The 19,390-nt window shown below is 42.4% G+C and overlaps 3 protein-coding genes across 3 annotated transcripts; 2 read left to right on the forward strand and 1 right to left on the reverse strand.

Annotated features, from left to right (window-relative positions):
• Nucleotides 1-2,431: 2,431 nt before the first annotated feature.
• LOC146521064 (myelin-oligodendrocyte glycoprotein-like) lies at nt 2,432-6,186 on the forward strand. Its single transcript, XM_085154568.1, has 4 exons — nt 2,432-2,574; nt 4,099-4,437; nt 4,592-4,690; nt 5,366-6,186. The coding sequence occupies exons 1-4, from the start codon at nt 2,535-2,537 to the stop codon at nt 5,401-5,403; spliced, it is 516 nt and encodes a 171-aa protein (XP_085010694.1). The 5' UTR covers nt 2,432-2,534; the 3' UTR covers nt 5,404-6,186.
• Nucleotides 6,187-7,593: 1,407 nt separating this feature from the next.
• Nucleotides 7,594-9,557, forward strand: LOC146521065 (zinc finger MYM-type protein 1-like; the record flags this gene model as incomplete). The annotated part of the gene is given in 2 exon segments (XM_085148675.1): nt 7,594-8,253; nt 8,256-9,557. Coding segments are annotated over 2 exon segments (1,086 nt in total), but the record flags the coding sequence as incomplete, so codon positions are not given.
• A 1,107-nt stretch (nt 9,558-10,664) lies between these two features.
• LOC146521066 (E3 ubiquitin-protein ligase TRIM21-like) lies at nt 10,665-14,418 on the reverse strand. Its single transcript, XM_085154413.1, has 2 exons — nt 14,251-14,418; nt 10,665-12,590 (listed from the first exon to the last, which is right to left on the reverse strand). The coding sequence occupies exon 2, from the start codon at nt 12,579-12,581 to the stop codon at nt 10,926-10,928; it is 1,656 nt and encodes a 551-aa protein (XP_085010539.1). The 5' UTR covers nt 12,582-12,590; nt 14,251-14,418; the 3' UTR covers nt 10,665-10,925.
• Nucleotides 14,419-19,390: the final 4,972 nt, after the last annotated feature.

The following is a 19,390-nucleotide window of genomic DNA, read 5'->3' on the forward strand; positions in this document are numbered from 1 at the left end:
ACTATATCAGGTTGGTTAGCCATCACCATGTTGTCCGCCTGTATCCTGAATACTCAGAGCATATCCACCAAATACTCAGTCTGGAAGTTGTTGACCAGAGAGATTTCTTATGAAGTCACAGAGCTATTTTTCTTTATGCTAAAGAGAATAAAAATGTCACCTCCTACGTGCTCATAAACCACATTATAACTCTATTTTTTTTTTTTTTGGTCAGAAAATTATGATTTTACCACTAAAATAATTAAAATTGAGGAAAATAAAAAAACCTTTAGGCCACAAAAATATGTGTATTTATGTGTAATATAAATTTACAGATAAACCTGAGATCTAGCGAGTCTGTGGAAGGTGCACCGCGACGTGTCTGTGGGAATACTGTGATTACATTAAAAACACAACGTGTGAACACGAACACGCTGTGAGGTGATAACAGGGAAGCTTTGACGTTTTGCTGTGTTTGTTGCCATGGAAACGTGTGTGCCACAGCCCCACAGCCGCTTATTATCATTGCAGACAGGATCCTGTCAAAGCCCACGAACACAGCTCCAGATTGTTCCAGGATGTGTGTGAAGAAAATAAATCCAGGATTAATCTACGTTTTTCCACATCATGAATCAAAGAATCTAAAAATAAAGTCAGAGCGCTGCTGTGGCTTTATTACATGAATTTATACCGGACACCTGCTGGAGCTGGCTGCTCCGGTCTCTGCACATGTCTGAGCTCTGACTCCAGCTCGGAGGATCCAATCGATGCTGCTCCGTCTGCACTCTGCTGGGCTGCTTCTCCTGCTCCAGCTTCCATCTTCTCCTATATGAGCAGTCTGTGTCCTCTCACGGCAGCTCGCGGTGACTCCACCTGCGTGGCAGCAGCTACCAGCAGACAACATGCACATCCTCTCACATCTCCAGCAGAGCTGCATTAAAATGTTGCACTCAGTGTGCATGTCAGTGACAGCTGCGACCAGCTGAGTTATGATCAGAGATTAAAAAAACAACAACTTATATTTAAAACTGTCTCCTGAAGAAAAGCATCTGTGTAACAGGCAGAGACGTTATACACAGTGTTACAGGCTGTAGATATTATTATTATTATTATTATTCTTATTCTTATTCTTATTCTTATTATTATTATTATTATTATTATTGTTATTATTATTATTGTTATTATTATTATTATTATTATTATTATTGTTGTTATTATTATTATTATTATTGTTATTATTATTATTATTATTGACATCTGTAATTATAAGCTGCACAATTATGATAATAATGATGTCATAAATAAAGGTTTAACTGGTTCTCCTGTAGGCTCTGCTGTCAGCTCCACACAGCACACGGTGGTCACATGACACCTCATCACTCGGCTGATAATAAATAAATAAAAACAAATAAGTAAATAAAACTGCAGCTGATCCAGAGCCTGAACTATGGAGCCGGTTCTTCATATCCAGGATTTCTCTCTGGTTTCTAACACACATCAAGGTTCAGCATGAATGTTGCGGGCATCGATGGGTCCTGTTAACTGCTGTGGTTTTACACACGCGTCAATATTTTATATAACAGAAGAAAAAGAAGCCAGCGTGTCCAGGACTGTGAGGTCCCTCAGAGTTCAGTCCTGTCTTTCAGGTTAAACGCACAATTTGTGACCTTCATTCTCTAAAAGCTCTCTGAGCTCTGCAGGTACTGTGACCTTCAGTCCACTGTGTGCTCTGGGGAAGAAATCCACAGCATGCTGCTGTTTGTGTGTCTTCACGGTTTCCCAGCATGCCCTGGTTGTGGTGGTGGAGGCGAGTGAAAGTTTAAAGTCTGTCACTGCACTGATGTGGACTCACAACGAGGCTGATCCCAAAACTGTCCACAGGATGAATTCAAAGTGCAACACCAGCATCAGGCTGAGCTGCTACTTAATGAACACAGACCTCGTTGATCCGTGAACTGAGGTCAGTTTGTACATTTTGTCTTCACCTCTCGAGGATCGCTGACCCACATAGATGCAAGATTACATTCACCTCCAGTGTTTCGACTGTGTGCTGAAGATGCTTCACAGCGCTGATGTCTGAGTCACTCATGGACTCTGTTTTTCTAAAATACAAATAAATGTAGCTCCTGCGGTGGAAAGACTCAGACTGAAGTTTAACAAACACAGTAAAATTTTACATCTGCTTGAAGAGAATCTGTGTCAGACCAAAGCTTTGCTGCTGGGAGCTGAGATAAGCTGATGAAGTTAAAATGAAAATAAAAAATGAAACTTGAAGACTAAAACATGTGGTGTGCTGCATATAAATATGCATAAAGATGAAATGATTACAACATAGATGAGAGTTCAGGAGAATCACCACAGCAGCCTGAGTCTCAGACTGATGAAGAGCAGCGAACACTGAAACTGGTGCTTCTTTATCTCATATCAGCTCTCGTGGTTTCCTGCAACAGACAGACAGCAGAGGCCGAGAGGAACGTTTGATTTGTGCGTCAGCAGCTGCAGACGTGCGTCCGAGTGTTTAACGGCATCTGTGCTGGTGTCGACTTCACAGGAGGATGAAGATGCTGCTGCTGTTCCTGCTTCTCCTCATCGACGGTAAGAAACTCTCTGAAATCTGAATGCAGGTTGTTTTCACTCAGGTTGATCATCGTCACAAACATGATCACGTTTATTACAAGGTTTGTACGCTCATTAGAAACATGGAAGTCTTGAAGGTTTTGGAGAAAAGATGGAAACGTGGCTCACAGGTCCATGTGTGAAGAGGTTTGTGGTTGATATTGGTGTGTAACCCTGTCTGTGTGAGTTCGGCTCACACATCCTGCTGACCTACATATTGTTTATGTTTGTTTAGTGCTTTAATTCTAAACTTAAAGTGATTTAACTGAGGCACCGTTTTTCCCCCTTAATGATGATGTGAAACATTTAAATGTGACAAACATACAAAAACAGGGAAACGAGGAACAGGAGAAACACTTTTGCACCTGAACAGAGGTTTAAAGAGCCATAAGTCACCCTGAAATCTGAAGCTCAATCTGAGCTTAACCTGTTTGTTGCTCCAACCAGAAACTTTCATTGAAGTCTGTCAAACATCAACGCAGCGACTTACTTGAGGCAACGCAAGATTTCAGGCTAAATCAACTGTCTCCTGTTTTAAAGCTGTAATAGATTACTTTTTAACTTCATGAAAATTGTCATGTTTGCACTTTGCAACAGTGAAAGAAAAAACATCATCAGAATTTAGATGCAAATGAGTCTGAAAGTGGTTAGCACGAGTCTTCATAGATACTGGTGGATATGCTCTGTTAGCTGGCACGGTGGATGCATGAACAGCTTCAGACTGTATCAGGTCACAGTCAGTGGGGAGGTTGTTACTCCAAAAAGTAATCTATTACTTACATTATTCCTTAGTGTTCATAAAAGTGTTGCATTATGCTAATTACTGAGAGTAATTCATAATTACTATACTGAAAATATGTTTCCTGGCGCTTGCTTGTCCTCCTGTTTCCGCGATCCTGCGGGAAACAACAAATGCAGCCGTAAGAAACCTCACACAAGCTGCAGACCACACACTTCACAACAGCTTTGTGCACTGATTAAACGGACGGTTTGTCACAGAACGATGGGCGCTCAGCCACTCTCCTAATTAGCTCCCCCAAACGAGGCTGATCAGCAGCAGGCGTGTGTCATCATCCATCACCCTCATTAGAGGGTAGCGGGACACCCTCACTAGGCCTGACGGTGCCTGTAAACCGGCCTACAAGATACCCCCCCCCCCCCCCCCCCCCGATTCCTTTGTTAGCATTTTAGCATTTTCACTTTTAATCCTTTTTCTGCTTGTGTTTGTAAATGTTTTCCTTTTATCCTCTGGACCTTTTACACTTTACTTCCTGTTTTACTTTGAAGATTTCTGTTCCTTTCCTGTGCTTTCCTGTTTGATGTGCTTTGTGTTTAGCATCTTTGGATGATGGGCTTCCTCTCCAGTTTAATTCATGTTGCATGAATGAAAATGAATTCAACATTTGTAATCATCATTCTGTCTGCTCTGACGTCTGTAAGCAGGTCTGACCGTGATTATTACCTCAAACATGACACACGGTGTCTCTCTATATGTCCTCACAGTTTCCCAGCATGCCTCAGCTGTGTATGTTGGGGATCCGTTCGTCCTGCTGCCCTGTAATAACCAAACATCTGAACTGGACAACTCCACAGTGGTGTGGAGTCGCTCCGACCTCAGTCCTCCAACCGTCCACCAGCGTCAGCTTCAAGGAGACGAACTGAAAGATCAAAACCAGCGTTACAGCGGCCGAACATCCATGAAGACTGACGCTCTGGAAACTGGAGACCTCAGCCTGAACCTGACCAACCTTCAACTGTCTGATAGTGGCACCTACACCTGCTCCATCAGAGACCCTATATTTGGCTACCAGAAACTGGGAGATGTACAGCTGCAGGTCAAAGGTCAGCAAGAAGCTTCAGCGACTGCTGTTGATAAAGATTACATCACTGAAAGTAGTCTTTACTTTACAATCAAAGGACTTTGTTGGATCAATACAGCTGAGATTACATGGACTCAGAGGTCAAAGGTCACACTGTTTGTTGTCTGTCTTTACAGAGCAGTGGTCATACTGGGAGCCCCTCGTGTTTCTCCTGGTTCTGGTCCTTATAGTTTCCGGGGTTCTTTTATTTCATTTCTATCGCTATTTCATGTCAGGTGAGTGTCTCCTACTACACTACCCATAATGCCGATGGTTAGCAGGTGTCCTCTGGTGGCTCCTTGACTGTGACTCACACAAACTTGTTCCAGAAGCTGAAAGAGTTGAGAGTTATGAAGTGAACAGGCAAATATCCCTGAGCTTTCTCCTGAGTGTAAGAATCCGATTTCCTCATTCGGACTACGAAGCGTCGGATTCTAACAGTCGGGGTTTGACCTACGATAAGAGCGCTGCTGAAAGAGGCGTGGTCCAGATCTGCTTCTAAACAAACTCCAGATATAAAAAAACTTCCTTGATGGTGTGTAAGTGTGATCAGGTACCACATCTATGCTATAAGTCTGAGGTAGCCAACAGCATAGATGTGCACAGTCAGTACCAGCTGGAAACTAAGCGTGACATTCATGTAAATCCTCTTTGTGGCGCTGAAGGTGGTCACATGGTTTGTAGTTCACTTGGAACAAACCAACCCATGAAAACACGTTTACAAAGCTGTCAGCTGATCCAGAGCAGAGTGAAGCAGCTACAGGTGTCAGATCCAGAGGACACAGTGATCCTCTCTGTCATCACTGAAGTCAGAGGACTCAGTGGAAACAGGAGAGAAGAGCTGCTCACACAGCAGAGTGGACGCACTGACATCTGTGTGTGACCTCTTTGTTTTCCTCTCACTTCTTCAGGCTGTGAAAGTGAAGACGGGGATTCTGACGCCCTGTAAAGCACAGCTGACCTTCATCAGGACGTCACAGAGGAGACGCTCTACAAACACACAATGATCCACACACAGACACACCTGCCTGATAAACTGCAGTGGCATGAAGTCTTCAAGCAACCAATGAGAGCACAGGATACGACTGACCGACCTCTGGTAGGAACCACAGGTGTGGACACAGGTGCACACCTCACAGCAGCTGAAGCTTTCTGCCTCTGTGTAGATGGAGTGTGTTTACTTTGAAAGCAACAATCAGATACTACAGCAGTCAGGTGAATTTAAAGGTTTTACTGTGAGTAAGCTGACTACAGCGGCTACAACGCCGTCCTTTGTTAACGTTGTTGGTCCAGAAACTTCCTGTTCACTCAGAACCTGAAATAAAGACGTCAACACGAACATCAGAGCCTCTGGTTTTTATCCCCACGGACATCAAACAGACACAAAACACCGAGTCACTAAGACGGAGCGTGTTCAGATCAGATATGTAGGCAATGATATGATGGTGCCCGTCTCCTCTCAGGTGGAGGTTGTTCTGTCCTCAGCCTGCATCTCTATCTCTGTAAAGATTACGAGCTCTATTAAACAATAAACGTGCGCTCATGCTTCTCTGTGATCAGTTAACAATTAACTCAAATGCAGCATCAACCGTATTTTTTACCCTCGTAACAAAAAGGAATAAAGTGGTGAAAGCTGTGGACTGTGAACTTTCAGTCACGTATCAGCTTCCTGTCACACACGAGGACTTCCTGTTCAGGTCAAAAGTTCCTCTATCAGCAGTTTGTGCATCGCGAGCCTCCATCCGAGTGTTTCAGATGGTGATGATTCTGGGTACAGAACATGACACAGAAGATTGAATAAAGACGCTGACGTCCCACCTGTGCAGGCGTCCTTTGACTTATTTACACAATTTTAATCACTTTGTGACAGTTTGTCTTGAAATTTCATTTCTTATGAGGTGATCGAGCTTTATTACACTTAATAAAAACATGTGAAGAGTGAACGGATGGAGGACCAGAGCGAAGTGTCGCAGTCTGTTTACATATTTAGGGATAAAATTGTTCCAATGACAGAATATGTTTCTATACGTTTAATGGAAGAAATCACTTTATTAATAATAGATGACTGGAGATGGTGCACGCCTGTTTCACTGACTGTTACAATCCCTGTTTACATGGATGAATATGGATATGTTAATAAAGTTATTTTATAATAAAAAAAGAAATAAAAAATGATGGCACATTCTTCTGCTTGCTGCAAAAGATAAAATAAAATAAAAATTCTGCACAGATAAATTTGAATTAAACCTTTTTTCTTTTTTACACTTGTTATATTTTTCACAGCTGGTACAAATTAGACTTACAGGCGACCGCTTCTGGCCCCCAGGCCATACGTTTGACACCATCATTTATATACAGGTGATGTTTCTACTCTAATATAAATGCTTTGTTCCAGGATTTATGCAGTATTAATATTTGTGATGTTTTCCTAACGAAACAAAGCCCCACAGAGGAGTCACACAGTTTCTATTAGAACAGATTTCAGGTTCTACTTAATTCTATTTTTGTAGGAGATCAAACCGTCGACTGCCTCTCAGTGTTATTTATTGCTCTTCCTGTTGGAGTCCTCTGACATGTGTGACTGTAGATGCTGTGTGTTGGCCAGCTGTCGCTGTCTCACAGCAGGACTCCAGCTCGGAGGATCCAAGTGATGCTGCTCTGCCTGCACTCTGCTGGTCTATCTCTGCCCCTCCCCCTCCTCCTTCCATATGTCGCAGTGAAGCCTGTAGCTCCGCCTACATGACAGCAGCTACCAGCAGACAACAACACGTCACTCAGTTGAGCTACCTTCAATTTTTCCTGCACGCATCGAAACATCTTTGTATTTACTGATTAATGTATTAACTGAATTATTTATGTTTTTTCCCATAAGTAATTATTTCCCAGAGTGAGTCAGTGGCTCATTTAACTGTCTGTGTTTATCATATTTATTATCATCACTATGACTACAAGTCATTACAAACATTATTGGACAGCTGAAAGTAGCATGGCTGTAGTGCTCATTATTTTAATGATAATAGAATTATAATAATTATTAATATTAAATATTAATAATCAGATGAACACTGACCCTGTTGACATCCGTGTTGTCCAGAATAAATACCACAGAGAGGACAGACGGCTGTGTCTCCTCTAATAACCGCACAGGGTTAAATGGGAAAATTATGAAGCCGCTGCAGCAACTCATAGTCAGGCAAAGCTTGGATTGACAAAAACTGAGCTTGTGCAACTTTCAAACACTCGCTGGGCATGTCAGTTGCGAGCAATCAGTGCAGTTCTTGAGACATTGCCTGCCATTTTGGAGTGCCTATCTGCAATTGGATCCCCCATAGCTGTTGGTCTCAGAGCAAAGCTCTACAAGTTCTCAGCAGTCTATGCACTACTGATGTTTCAGTCGATTCTGTCTGTAACCGAAGGACTCAACAAGTTCCTGCAGAAAGAGACTTTAGACCTGGCAGAAGCTTTTATCTGCAAACAAGCTGTGTGTGACACACTTAAGGGCAAACACTCAGATGCATTTGCCACAGAGCTGTATGAGAAAACCAAGGCCCTGTGCAACAGCCACAGTATCCCTGGACCAGGTGCCAAGACAAGGCACAAACAGATGATGGAGGATTTTGTCCTGGAGGCAACTGTGGGTTCACGCACTGAATCGAACAACTCAGACACATTGAAAAGAGAGTTACTTGTTACTTGTGTGGATCGGATGGTTGGCGAGCTTGATCAAAGATTTTGCAGTGTAGATGCAGGGCTGCTAAAAGGCATCCAGGCATGCAGTCCTAAATCTGAAAACTTCTTGAGTGACACTCAAGTGACACACACTTGAATAAACTTGCAAAGCACTACAGACTTCACCTGAAAAAAGAGGAGGTTCTGGTGGCCAGAAACTTTCTTACCCGGAAAACAGAGGCTGGATGTCCACCCAAAAATATGTTGTCTGTGTACAACCTCCTTGATTCAGACATGTTTCCCTCTCAGAAGGCAACCATCCAAGTTGCCCTAACAGTGCCTGTCAGCAGCTGCTCGTGCGAAAGGTCCTTTAGTGCACTGCGTCGGCTGCACTCCTGGCTGCGTCAAACAATGGGTCAGAAAAGACTTCACAGTCTTGCAGTCATGTCTATTGAAAAAGGCACGCTTCAGCATCTGAGTCACAACAGAGTGGTTGACCGATTTGCCACTCTTAAAAACAGACGTCATTCTTTGACGCTTCCACCAAGTAACTGGTGATTGCAGCCATAAAAATGATGTACTTTTTTATTTTCAGTTTTTTTCTTGGTATTGATGCAGCAAACACATTTCCTCTGTTTTCTTGTTGTCCTGTATTATAAAACAGACTGAAATAAAACAATAGATCTATTGGTGGCCTAGGATGTTTAATCTGTCCAAAAAAGTAGGAAAACAATTTCTCAGTCTTTATTTTCTGTTTGTGAAATTTTGTGCTCATTCACTACGTTCGTTCATATCGTGTGCATCTCTTGGGGGCTAAGCCCCCCCTGTCCTTAACACCTAGTGACACCCCTGATTTTGACGAGATTAGCTGCTTCATTTGGTTCTGCCTAAAGTTACAGTTCTCTCAGTGATGGAGTGTTTATATGATAAGATACATGTTTAATGCAGAAAGTTGGAATTACAAGTTGGTAAGAAGGTTTTTAACAAAGGTTTAATTTAAGCCTTAAGTTCAAAGGTGAAAGAAATTTCAAGGTTTAATGAAGGAAGATCAAGGTTTATCAAGGCTAACAAGGACATAGGTCAAAGCATGGAGCATTTTAAGTTGCTATACATCAATACAACTGTTATATCCCATATATATTCAGTCTGCCCCAGGGCAGCTGTGGCTACAACTGTAGCTGCCTCCACCAGTGTGTGAATGTGAGAGTGAATGAATAGTGGTATTGTAAAGCACTTTGAGGGTCCCTAAAAGCGCTATATAAATGCAATCCATTATATTTTAATAAAATGTATGCATTAAGTCCATAGTAATTACATAAATTGCAAAAAAGTGCAATAAACTACAAAAAAATTTAAATCGTTTTTGTTTTGTTTTTTACATATATTTCTACTTGGACAAATTTAAGAGGTTTATCACTCAAAACTTTAAATACAAAAAAGTTGCAAAAAATAGTTTACAACAACAGGAAATTAATTTTGAGTGTCTTCATAGTTTTATTTTTGAGATACACCAATTTTTATAAACTGCAGAAAAACGAAAAACAATCCTTTGATGCAAATTTGCAAAGAAAACAGCATGTGCATCAAAATAAACTATTTCAAGCAGTGCAATTCGAGTTCTAAGCATCCCAGAAACTATTCAGAAAAGCATAAAGTCAAACATGACTTTTAAAAACACCTGTATAGGCTTTCAAGGCCTACAAGTAAAAAACTACATTTTCCGCGAAAATGACATCACTTCCGGTTTCGGGCAGGAAATGGCGGACATGTGATTGTTCGCGCTGACGTCTATTTCAATGTAGAAAGTGTTACAAACAGCTGATCAGATTGGCAAAGCGTGTTTCTGGAATATTATGTTTTTGTTGCTGCAAGTGCTTTTTATGCAGTTTTTGCAAAACTATATGTGGAAGGAAACTGTGACCGAGGACAAGCTGATGGCATAAGATGTAAGTACAACTCCTCCGGTTTCATATGCAAAAAAAGTTATTGCGCGAGCTTACGTGGTTGTTGTGCTACCGGGATTTAAAAATAGTTACGCAAAAGAGAGCGTGCCCGCTCCGACCGGCTTTAAAGGGTTAAACAGTAAAGTGTTCTTTAACAGTGTGTGTTGTTGTTGCTGGATCGTTGCCTCAGGGGGAAAGTTGTGTGTGTGTTATGCAGACTAACAGAGACTGCAGCTGTCAGCCGCCACACACACTTTCTATTCTTCAAATCAAATCACAGTGAAACATCTTCACTGACAGCTCAGCTTCAGCATCGTCTTGATGCTGTGACTGCAGCCGTTCAACTCTGTTTATCTTTAACCCAAATCATCACAATGATGTGACTGGAAGGATGCAGCAGTCTGTGCTCCACCTTTCTCCTCCACACCTGCAGGTGGAGAACATGGATGCATCAATCTCTACAGAGTTCTATGAATATTATCCGTCTCATCAGTTTTCAGTGAACAAAACTGCTCACAGAGCCAAAATAAGCAGTTTGTATCCAACATAACTCAGCTGGACTCTGATGCTCCGTATAACAGCCACACATGAGTCTGGATTCACTCAAAGCATTGAACAAACTTTATTGTAAATGAAGCTTTTGGACATTTATTCTCTGATATTTGCTCTTCAGCTCGAGTCTCCATCAGTGGGAACATTTCCTGATTCAACTTTTCTTCTGTTCAAATCAAACTCCATGAGAATCAAAGTGTGAATCAGAGTCCTGATGATCAGATTCTATAGAAACATGGAGACTGTAGAGGATTTACACTCAATATGTTCATTTGTTCCCTTCAAGAAAAATCAATCATTCATCAAATTAAATCAGTCGTTGATCAGTTTGATTGACACGACAGATGATCAGAGGTGCAGAGTTTTTACCTCCATCATTGTTACTGGGACTGAAGTATGGGTGGAGTTTGTGAGTGAAGGAGCAGCCAGTAAAGGAGTAGATCAGAGCTGCAGCACCTACATCATAAAAGGAGACCAGACCCTCCTCATAATCCACAAACACCCCCACCTTCTCAGGACCAGGATGAAGACAGAGATCAACTGAAGGGTCATCGAGAGCTTCGTACTCATTTCCATTTCTCAGCCACACAGTCCAGAAACCATCCTCAGGACTCAGTGCGATTATTCCCTTCCTGTTGATTGACTCTGTGGACACTCCTAAATCCCACTCAGTCTTTCCTTTAACCTGAACCTCAAAGTAAAATCTGCCTGAAGAGAAACTCTGCTCTCCTAAAACACCAGGACAGTAAGAAAATCTCTCTGGGTTGTCTGGAAGTTTCTTCCTCACATCACCACAGTACACTTGTTTTCCATCATCAGACAGGATGAGATTAGGATGAGCTGTATCAGGATCCAGAGTCACGTCCACCTCATGCTGCTGGACCCTCTGCAGCTCAGCCTCAAACAGCTTCTTCTTCATGGGTTTCCAGACTGTCTCCTTCAGCTGAGCCACAGCTCTCCCCACAGTCCCCTCATATGATGGTGGATGAACTCTGACCTCTGTCCAGTCCTTGCTGGGTGGAGCAGCTTTCAGGGAGGAGAAGCTTTGGAGGAGGTGGAGGTGGTCTTCAGAGCGTGAGAGCGTCTCCACCTCAGAGCTTCTCTCCATCAGCTCAGAGATTTCCTGTTCCAGATCTTTGATGAGACCTTCAGCCTGTTTCTCTGTAGCTTCCTGTTTGTCTTCGATCTCCTTCATGAGCTCCTTCAGGCGTCTCTCAACAGACTCCATCAGAGCCGTGAGGACCTGAACACCTTCTGCTTTCTGTCTGTCTGCAGCATCTTTACTCATCTTCACCGACTCTGTGATCTCCTGAATCTTCAGTCGTCTCTTCTGGATCGTCTGCTGAATCTCAGCCTCTGTCTTCTCCAGCTCTGCCTTCTTTCCTTCATATTCTTCTCTCAGAGGAACAAACTTGTGGTACTTGTGGTCTAAAACAGGGCAGAGCATGCAGACACATGTCTGGTCGGTCTTACAGAACAGCTCCAGGAGTTTATCGTGCTTCGTGCACATCCTGCCTTCCAGGTTCTCCACAGCATCAATCAGCTGATGTCTTTTCAGGCCTTTCAGTGTCAGATGAGGCTCCAGGTGAGTCTGACAGTAGGAGGTCTGACACACCAGGCAGGACTTCAGGGCCTTCAGTCTGGTTCCAGTGCAGACGTCACAGGGAACTTCTCCTGGTTTGGCAGCTTGTTGCTCTGAGCTGCTGCTGGCTTTCTGCTGAGCTTCACGTCTGAACTGAGCAACCATCTCAGAGATGAAGGTGTTGACCCTCAGCTGAGGTCGAGTGTAGAAAGTCTCTTTACACATGGGACACTGACAGCTCTGATTCATGTCCCAGTGCTGACTGATGCAGGTTTTGCAGAAGTTGTGTCCACATGGTGTAGAGACTGGATCAGTGAACACATCCAGACAGATGGAGCACAGAAACTGATCTTCAGATCGCAGATTGCTGGCAGCAGACATGTCTGCACTCTGAGGGAGAAAGAAAAGAAACATTTGATTCAAAATTCACTTTAAATTTCATTTTTAAAAAGAGAGAAACAAGCGTCAGTAGTCTGAGGAGCTTGGAGAGAAAAGTTTCTTTTAATCACTGAAGCTTCTTCACCTCATCCTCAACACGGACAAGACCAGGGAATTAATACTGGACTTTTGGAAGAACCCCCTCCCCTGCAACCTCTTATCGTCAAAGGGACGGAGGTGGAGAGGACAAACAGCCACAGATTCCTGGGACTGCAGGTTACATCAGACCTGAGTTGGACTTTCAACACTACAGCAACAGTGAAAAAAGCCCAGCAAAGGCTTTATTTCATTAGGCTGCTCAGGAAAGCCGGCATGAACCACCACCCTCTCACCCAGGCCTACAGAGGACTGATAGAGAGCATCCTCACCGCAGGCATCACTGTCTGGTATAGAAACACTACACAGACAGAGAGGAAGGCTCTGCAAAGAGTCAGAAAGTCTGCAGAGAGGATTATAGGAACAACACTTGCATCCATGGACCTGCAGATACAAAGCTGTACATACAATCTCAGACACAACAGAGCGGACAGCAGCATCACACACAGAACAAGATTCTTCAACAGCTTCTTCGACTGTTAGACACTGAGAGGTTGATGGCTCCGTGTCAGAGCACCGGCCTTAACGAAAAAGTTATCAATTGTTCTTTTCTCATTACCCACAGATACATCCATCCTATCAGGCTGCTCACCTCCTGCACTTTCAAACGTACACACGTAGTCCTGCAGGAATATCTGGACCACGGCCAATCAGAGAGGTCCTGCCCTCTCTCTGATTGGTTTAGCCAGCGATATGGGCATAATGTGTTGTTGACCACACAGAGACTTTCAGAGTTGCAGAGATTTTCTTTTGTTTTTGCTCGAATGGCTGGTCATACCGGTGTGACCAATTGTTTAGGCTACGTCCACACTAATGCGTTTTCGTTTGAAAAAGCACTGTTTTCTCTCCGCTTTGGCCTCCACACTGAGACGGCGTTTTCTCCAAGGAAAACATTTTGAAAACAAAACATTTGGCGACGGTGCGTTAGCGTCACAGTGAAAACAGAGACTTTCTAAAACAATGACGCATGTTAGTCATGTGATGCAGTCATGTGACCAATTAAACAAAGATAGTGGAGAGCATTATACAGCTGCAGTTTTGACAGTCCTATTAAAGATGAATATCAGTCCGTACATGCTCCACAGAGCTTTTCTTCAAATTCTTTATTTCTCTCTCACTTTTGCAACTTTGTACTTTTGTGTTACTCGCAGCAACAACTCCACCTCATTGTGAGTCCATTTAAAAAACTCTGTGCTTTTCCTCCACCTTTTGCTGCGACATTTCAAACAGCTGGAAAGTAAATAAGCGGCAGAAAGAAATGAGACCGGTTGAATTGTCTTGCGTTTCACGCAAGCGCAGGACTGGAACGTAAGCGTTTTCAGCCGTTTTAATGTGGACGCACAACTCTGTGAAAACGACTGAAAACACAAGTGTGGACGCGGAGCGCTGTTTTCAAATCTATCCGGGCGAGTGTGGACGCAGCCTACGTGGCACCATGGAGAAATGAGGTGGCCCTGATGAAGTGAACAGAGTGAAGATTTGTGTAGAAACAGGAAGTGTGATCAGCTGCACTCACCACTGTTGCTGAGAGAAACCTGATGGACTCCAGTGAATCTTCTTTTAGAGACAAACAGGACTCGACTGCAGCTCTGCTGCTGCTCTCTCACACTTTCACTTCTGCAAAATGACGTTGAGCTTCTTGTTTTTCAGCTGTTGCTCCGCCTCTTCCTGCCTCTCCCTTTACAGGAATCAGCCTGTACTCAGTCGCTGTGTCCCATTTCAGGGTCTGCACGCTTGAAGTACGCATTTCAAGTGTGGTTACGTTACCGCCACGCGACGACGGCTGTCCCAATTCGAAGTGTACTTCAAATGCATACTCCAAATGCGCCGTCGATTTCCCCAAATATCAAGCGTGGTCCGGTGCACGCTTCGTGGTCCCATATATCCCACAATTCATAGCGCGGCGGTGGGTGTGGATAATTTTGCCGCAAAATACGGCAGAAGGGAGCGGCCGAAAAGTGAACTGTCAAAAGTAAGTACTGAATATGACGTCACTTATTCATGTGCGAATGTTTAATAACGAAGAACATTAAAACATTGCTGTTGGCCACATGTGGCAAAGTTATGTGACACTAGTGATGTTTGTACTTTCAGCATTAACTTGGTTTTAAAGCCTCTACTTCTAAATATACATATAGTCGACCTTAATCTTACAGAGAATCTGATGATTTTATGGATAATTAAAGTCAGTCATATATCCACAAACACAACAAGCTGAAAGTCAGTGATATAGATTTTATATATATATATATATATATATATATATATATATATATATATATATATATATATATATATATATATATATATATATATATATATATCATAATAATCTGACAATACTATAATATTGGCCATATTATATTTACATTACCACAGTGAGATGACTTTAGTCTCATGAACAACATTAACTAATTATTGTTTACTAGCTAATCTTAAATGACTGTTCAGTACAGAAATGAAGCCCTTGAATCATGTTTTACAGTCCTGTGGTCTCAGCCTCAGATACTCAACTAATCAAAGTGATGTCATGACAAAAATGAATGACCAACAAAACATTTTTCTCCTTCATTTCTGTCAAACAAAGCTGTATGTAACGTGTCTCGCGGTTAGTATCATGGTTGCTAGGCAACCTGAACAGCGCGACGAAGCATATACCGTCCCATTTCACAAGCCTCTCACTTCCGCACTTCCCGTACTTATAGTACGCACCGTCCGTAGTACGCGTAGTGTGCGTACTTCAAGCGTGCAGACCCCGAATTGGGACACAGCAAGTGACTGTGTGCAGCAGGTGGGAGGAGTGAGGAGTGGTGTGTGGGTTCACACAGTAATGACGGCCTCAGGTGATCAGGAGAAACTCACCTGGATTTCCTTTTTCCACAGCAGACTGAGAGCTTCAGGTGGACCCTGAAGGAGGTCTCAGACACAGGTGGTAAAAGTACACACAGTGTGTACTGAAGTAGAAGTACTACTGTTAAAAATACTCCAAGTACTAATTCAACTTCTTTACTCAAGTAAAAGTAAAAAAGTCCTGGCTGTGAAATGAGAGTAAAAAGAGCTGATTGAAGAACATTTCTAACACGTGTTTATACAAAGCTAACTGAACCATGTGCTGCATCAACGTGATAATAAAATAATATTATTCACTTTGTTTCTAATAAATATTCCCAGCTTGAATCAGACAAGTTGAACATGAGCAGAGAAAAAGAAGGAAAATCCAAATATTCCTGTGTTCAGTTTTCTCCATTTTCAGGCCGACTGTGCCTCTAAACAGGAACATGAGCAGGAAGAGGCTGAAGTGGATTCAGCAGGTGGAGGATGCCTAACATCAGCTGGAAAGATTTACTGTGACGTTTGTTTGCTGTTTTCGCCTCGTGCACGAGAACATCACCAAATAAACTCGAGACAGTTTTTAATATTTCATTGTTCAAGAGCAAAAAGACTGACGGACTGTGTTTAAGGCAACCTCACAAATGTCACACATGAAATATTCAGTGTTTATTTGCTGGTTTGTTGGCAGCAGCTCCTTAAAGTCTGTCACACATCTGTTTGACCGTCTCCAGTTAATCTGAGACACCAGTTAATCTGCAACACCAGCATCAGGCGGCTCAGCTGATCTCTGGTGTGTAGCTGCTGTGCTGCAGTCCCATTCCTCAGTGAAAGTAACAGCAGAACAAAAACTCTCTCGATGTTTGAAAAGAAAGCTTTTAAACAGAGGAACACACTCAGTAAAGGACAAAGAAATAAGTAAGAAAAAGTTAGAGTAAAGAGTAAATGGTCTGTATTTGTACAGCGCTTTACTAGTCCCTAAGGACCCCAAAGCGCTTTACATATCCATTCACACACACATTCACACACTGGTGATGGCAGCAACATTGTAGCCACAGCCACCCTGGGGCGCACTGACAGAGGCGAGGCTGCCGGACACTGGCGCCACCGGGCCCTCTGACCACCACCAGTAGGCAACGGGTGAAGTGTCTTGCCCAAGGACACAACGACCGAGACTGTCCAAGCCGGAGCTCGAACTAGCAACCTTCCAATTACAAGGCGAACTCCCAACTCTTGAGCCACGATCGCTCCAGTAAAAGCAGGAGCAACTGAAACAGGCTGCATGCTAGCTGACGCATGAGCACTAGAACTGTTAAACTTAACTGTTATGATTTTAGCACCGAGTTACATGAAATCCTGCATCAAAAAGAACAACACAGCGATCACAGACATGTTTCTGCCAACAAACAAACATTAGCCCAGAAAAGCCTTTAAAACAACCTGCTGTGGTTTGGATTAGAAATTCCTGAATTTACCAAGTGCACCTAAAGGCAGCACGAGTTTCTTTGTTGCTGATTTTTGTTCCACAAACCAAAAGAAAAAAAGAATCAACCTTTAATATATTTTCATGTGTGTTTCAAGCACTATGACATATCACACACACACACACACGCCCACACACACACACACACACACGCACAATCTCTCACCCTTTACCCACCCCTGTTGCTTGTCATGTGTTTCTTTGGTGTATTAAGAGTTTTTTCATGTGCAGAGGTGTTTTTTTCTGGCTCAGGTGTGAAATCTATGGTTTTCAGGGTTTTTATCGGTTTTCAGCGTTATTTTGTTATCGTTTTGATCGTTTACTCGGTTTTCCTGGGTCTTTTCACGTGTGTTATGAATAAATCTTCTTTTTTTGGTACCGGTACTAGTTTTGTTTTGTTGTATTTATTCGCGACACCTTAAAGGCCGGTCTGTGAAATATTGTCGGGCATAAACCGGTCCGTGGAGCAAAAAAGGTTGGAGACCGCTGGTTTACAGTGTATCTTGTCACTGGAAATTGTTTGCACTGTTTATATATTTATATTATTTACTGCAGGTTTTGGTGAAAAAAGCTTTATGTTGTGAAAAACTGAAATCTGAAATTAGAATTGTTGTGCCTTATTTTGTTGATGTTTTTACATATATTCCTTTTGAAAATACTAAAATTTGTATATTTATTTATTTTTGTTTGTCAGATAACATTTATTTAAAAAATAAATCGGACATTTCAAACAGTTACTCGCTACTTGAGTAGTCTTTTCACCAAGTACTTTTTTACTCTTACTCGAGTAACTTTTTTGACGACTACTTTTCACTTTTACTTGAGTAATAATATTTTAAAGTAATGCTACTCTTACTTGAGTACAATTTTTGGATACTCGACCCACCTCTGATTATATCATGGTTTAAATAATGAGAACTACAGCCGTGGTAGTCATGGTGACAATGTTAAATACGATAAACAGGCTGTTAAATGAGCTGTTGACTCTGGAAGGCAAAATCAATCAGTACATGAATCCATAAATACAATAATACATTTGATTTGTTCAGGAAACAGTTTTAAATATGAGAGGTGCTTTTTCATCTCTGATCATAACTCAGCTGATCGCAGCTGTGACTGAGATGCGCACTGAACGCAACATTTTATCGCAGCTCTGCTGTTTTAATGAGGTCTCTTCACGTGGACGTGTTCGTGGGCTCGTGTTCAGACATCCTGGAGATGTAACAGGAGGTGCATGTTATCTGCTGCTGTCAGGCAGGTGGAGCTACAGGCTTCACTGAACCATATGGAAGGAGGAGGAAGAGGAGGAGGAGGAGGAGAGACTGAAGGAGGAGGAGACAGGCCAGCAGAGTGCAGATGGAGCAGCATTGCTTGGATCCTCCGAGCTGGAGTGAGACAGCGACAACTGGCCAGCACACAGCCAGGATCTGCAGTCAAACATGTCAGAGTGACTGGACTCCAACAGCTAATATAAATGCTTTGTTCCAGGATTTATGCAGTATTCATATTTGCGATGTTTTTGTAACAAAACAAAGCCCCACAGAGGATTCACACAGTTTCTATTGGAACAGATTTCAGGCTCTACTTAATTTTATTTTTGTAGGAGATCAAACCGTCGACTGTCTCTCAGTGTTATTTATTGACTTTCAAACATACGGCCTGGGGACCAGAAGCGGTCGCCTGTAAGTCTAGTTTGTACCAGCTGTGAACATTGGCAGATCTAGAAACATTTACATGAGGTGTGAAAATCATCTATATGTAAATGGAGTCAGTGAAATATCCACAGAAACATTTTGAAACCTACAGGGTGGACCATTTATATGGATACACCGTAATAACATGGGAATGGTTGGTGATATTAAAGTCCTGTTTGTGGCACATTAGTATATGTGAGGGGGCAAACTCCTCAAGATGGGTGGTGACCATGGTGGCCATTTAGAAGTCGGCCATCTTGGAAACAACTTTTTATTTTTTATTTTTTTTCCCCCCAATAGGAAGAGGGTCATGTGACACATCAACCTTATTGGTAATGTCACAAGAAAAACAATGGTGTGCTTGGTTTCAACGTAACTTTATTCTTTCATGAGTTATTTACAAGTTTCCCTTTGTTCACAGCCATTGACATGTTGAAGAGGTTAACAGGTATCAAAATTGTGTTGATATCTGGTGAACGCAGTAACTGGGTCATTGCAGCACATTTCAATGCAACACACCCTACGAGACCACCCATCTCCCATGCTACAGTTAGCAAACTGCTTGCTAAGTTTTGTGAAACTGGTTCAGTGTTGGATTTGCCAAAATGTGGACGCAAGAAAATTGTCACTAATGAAGAAACATCAGTGGC

The sequence above is a fragment of the Neolamprologus multifasciatus genome, chromosome 3 (assembly GCF_963576455.1).
Source record: "Neolamprologus multifasciatus chromosome 3, fNeoMul1.2, whole genome shotgun sequence".
Taxonomy (NCBI): Eukaryota; Metazoa; Chordata; class Actinopteri; order Cichliformes; family Cichlidae; genus Neolamprologus; species Neolamprologus multifasciatus.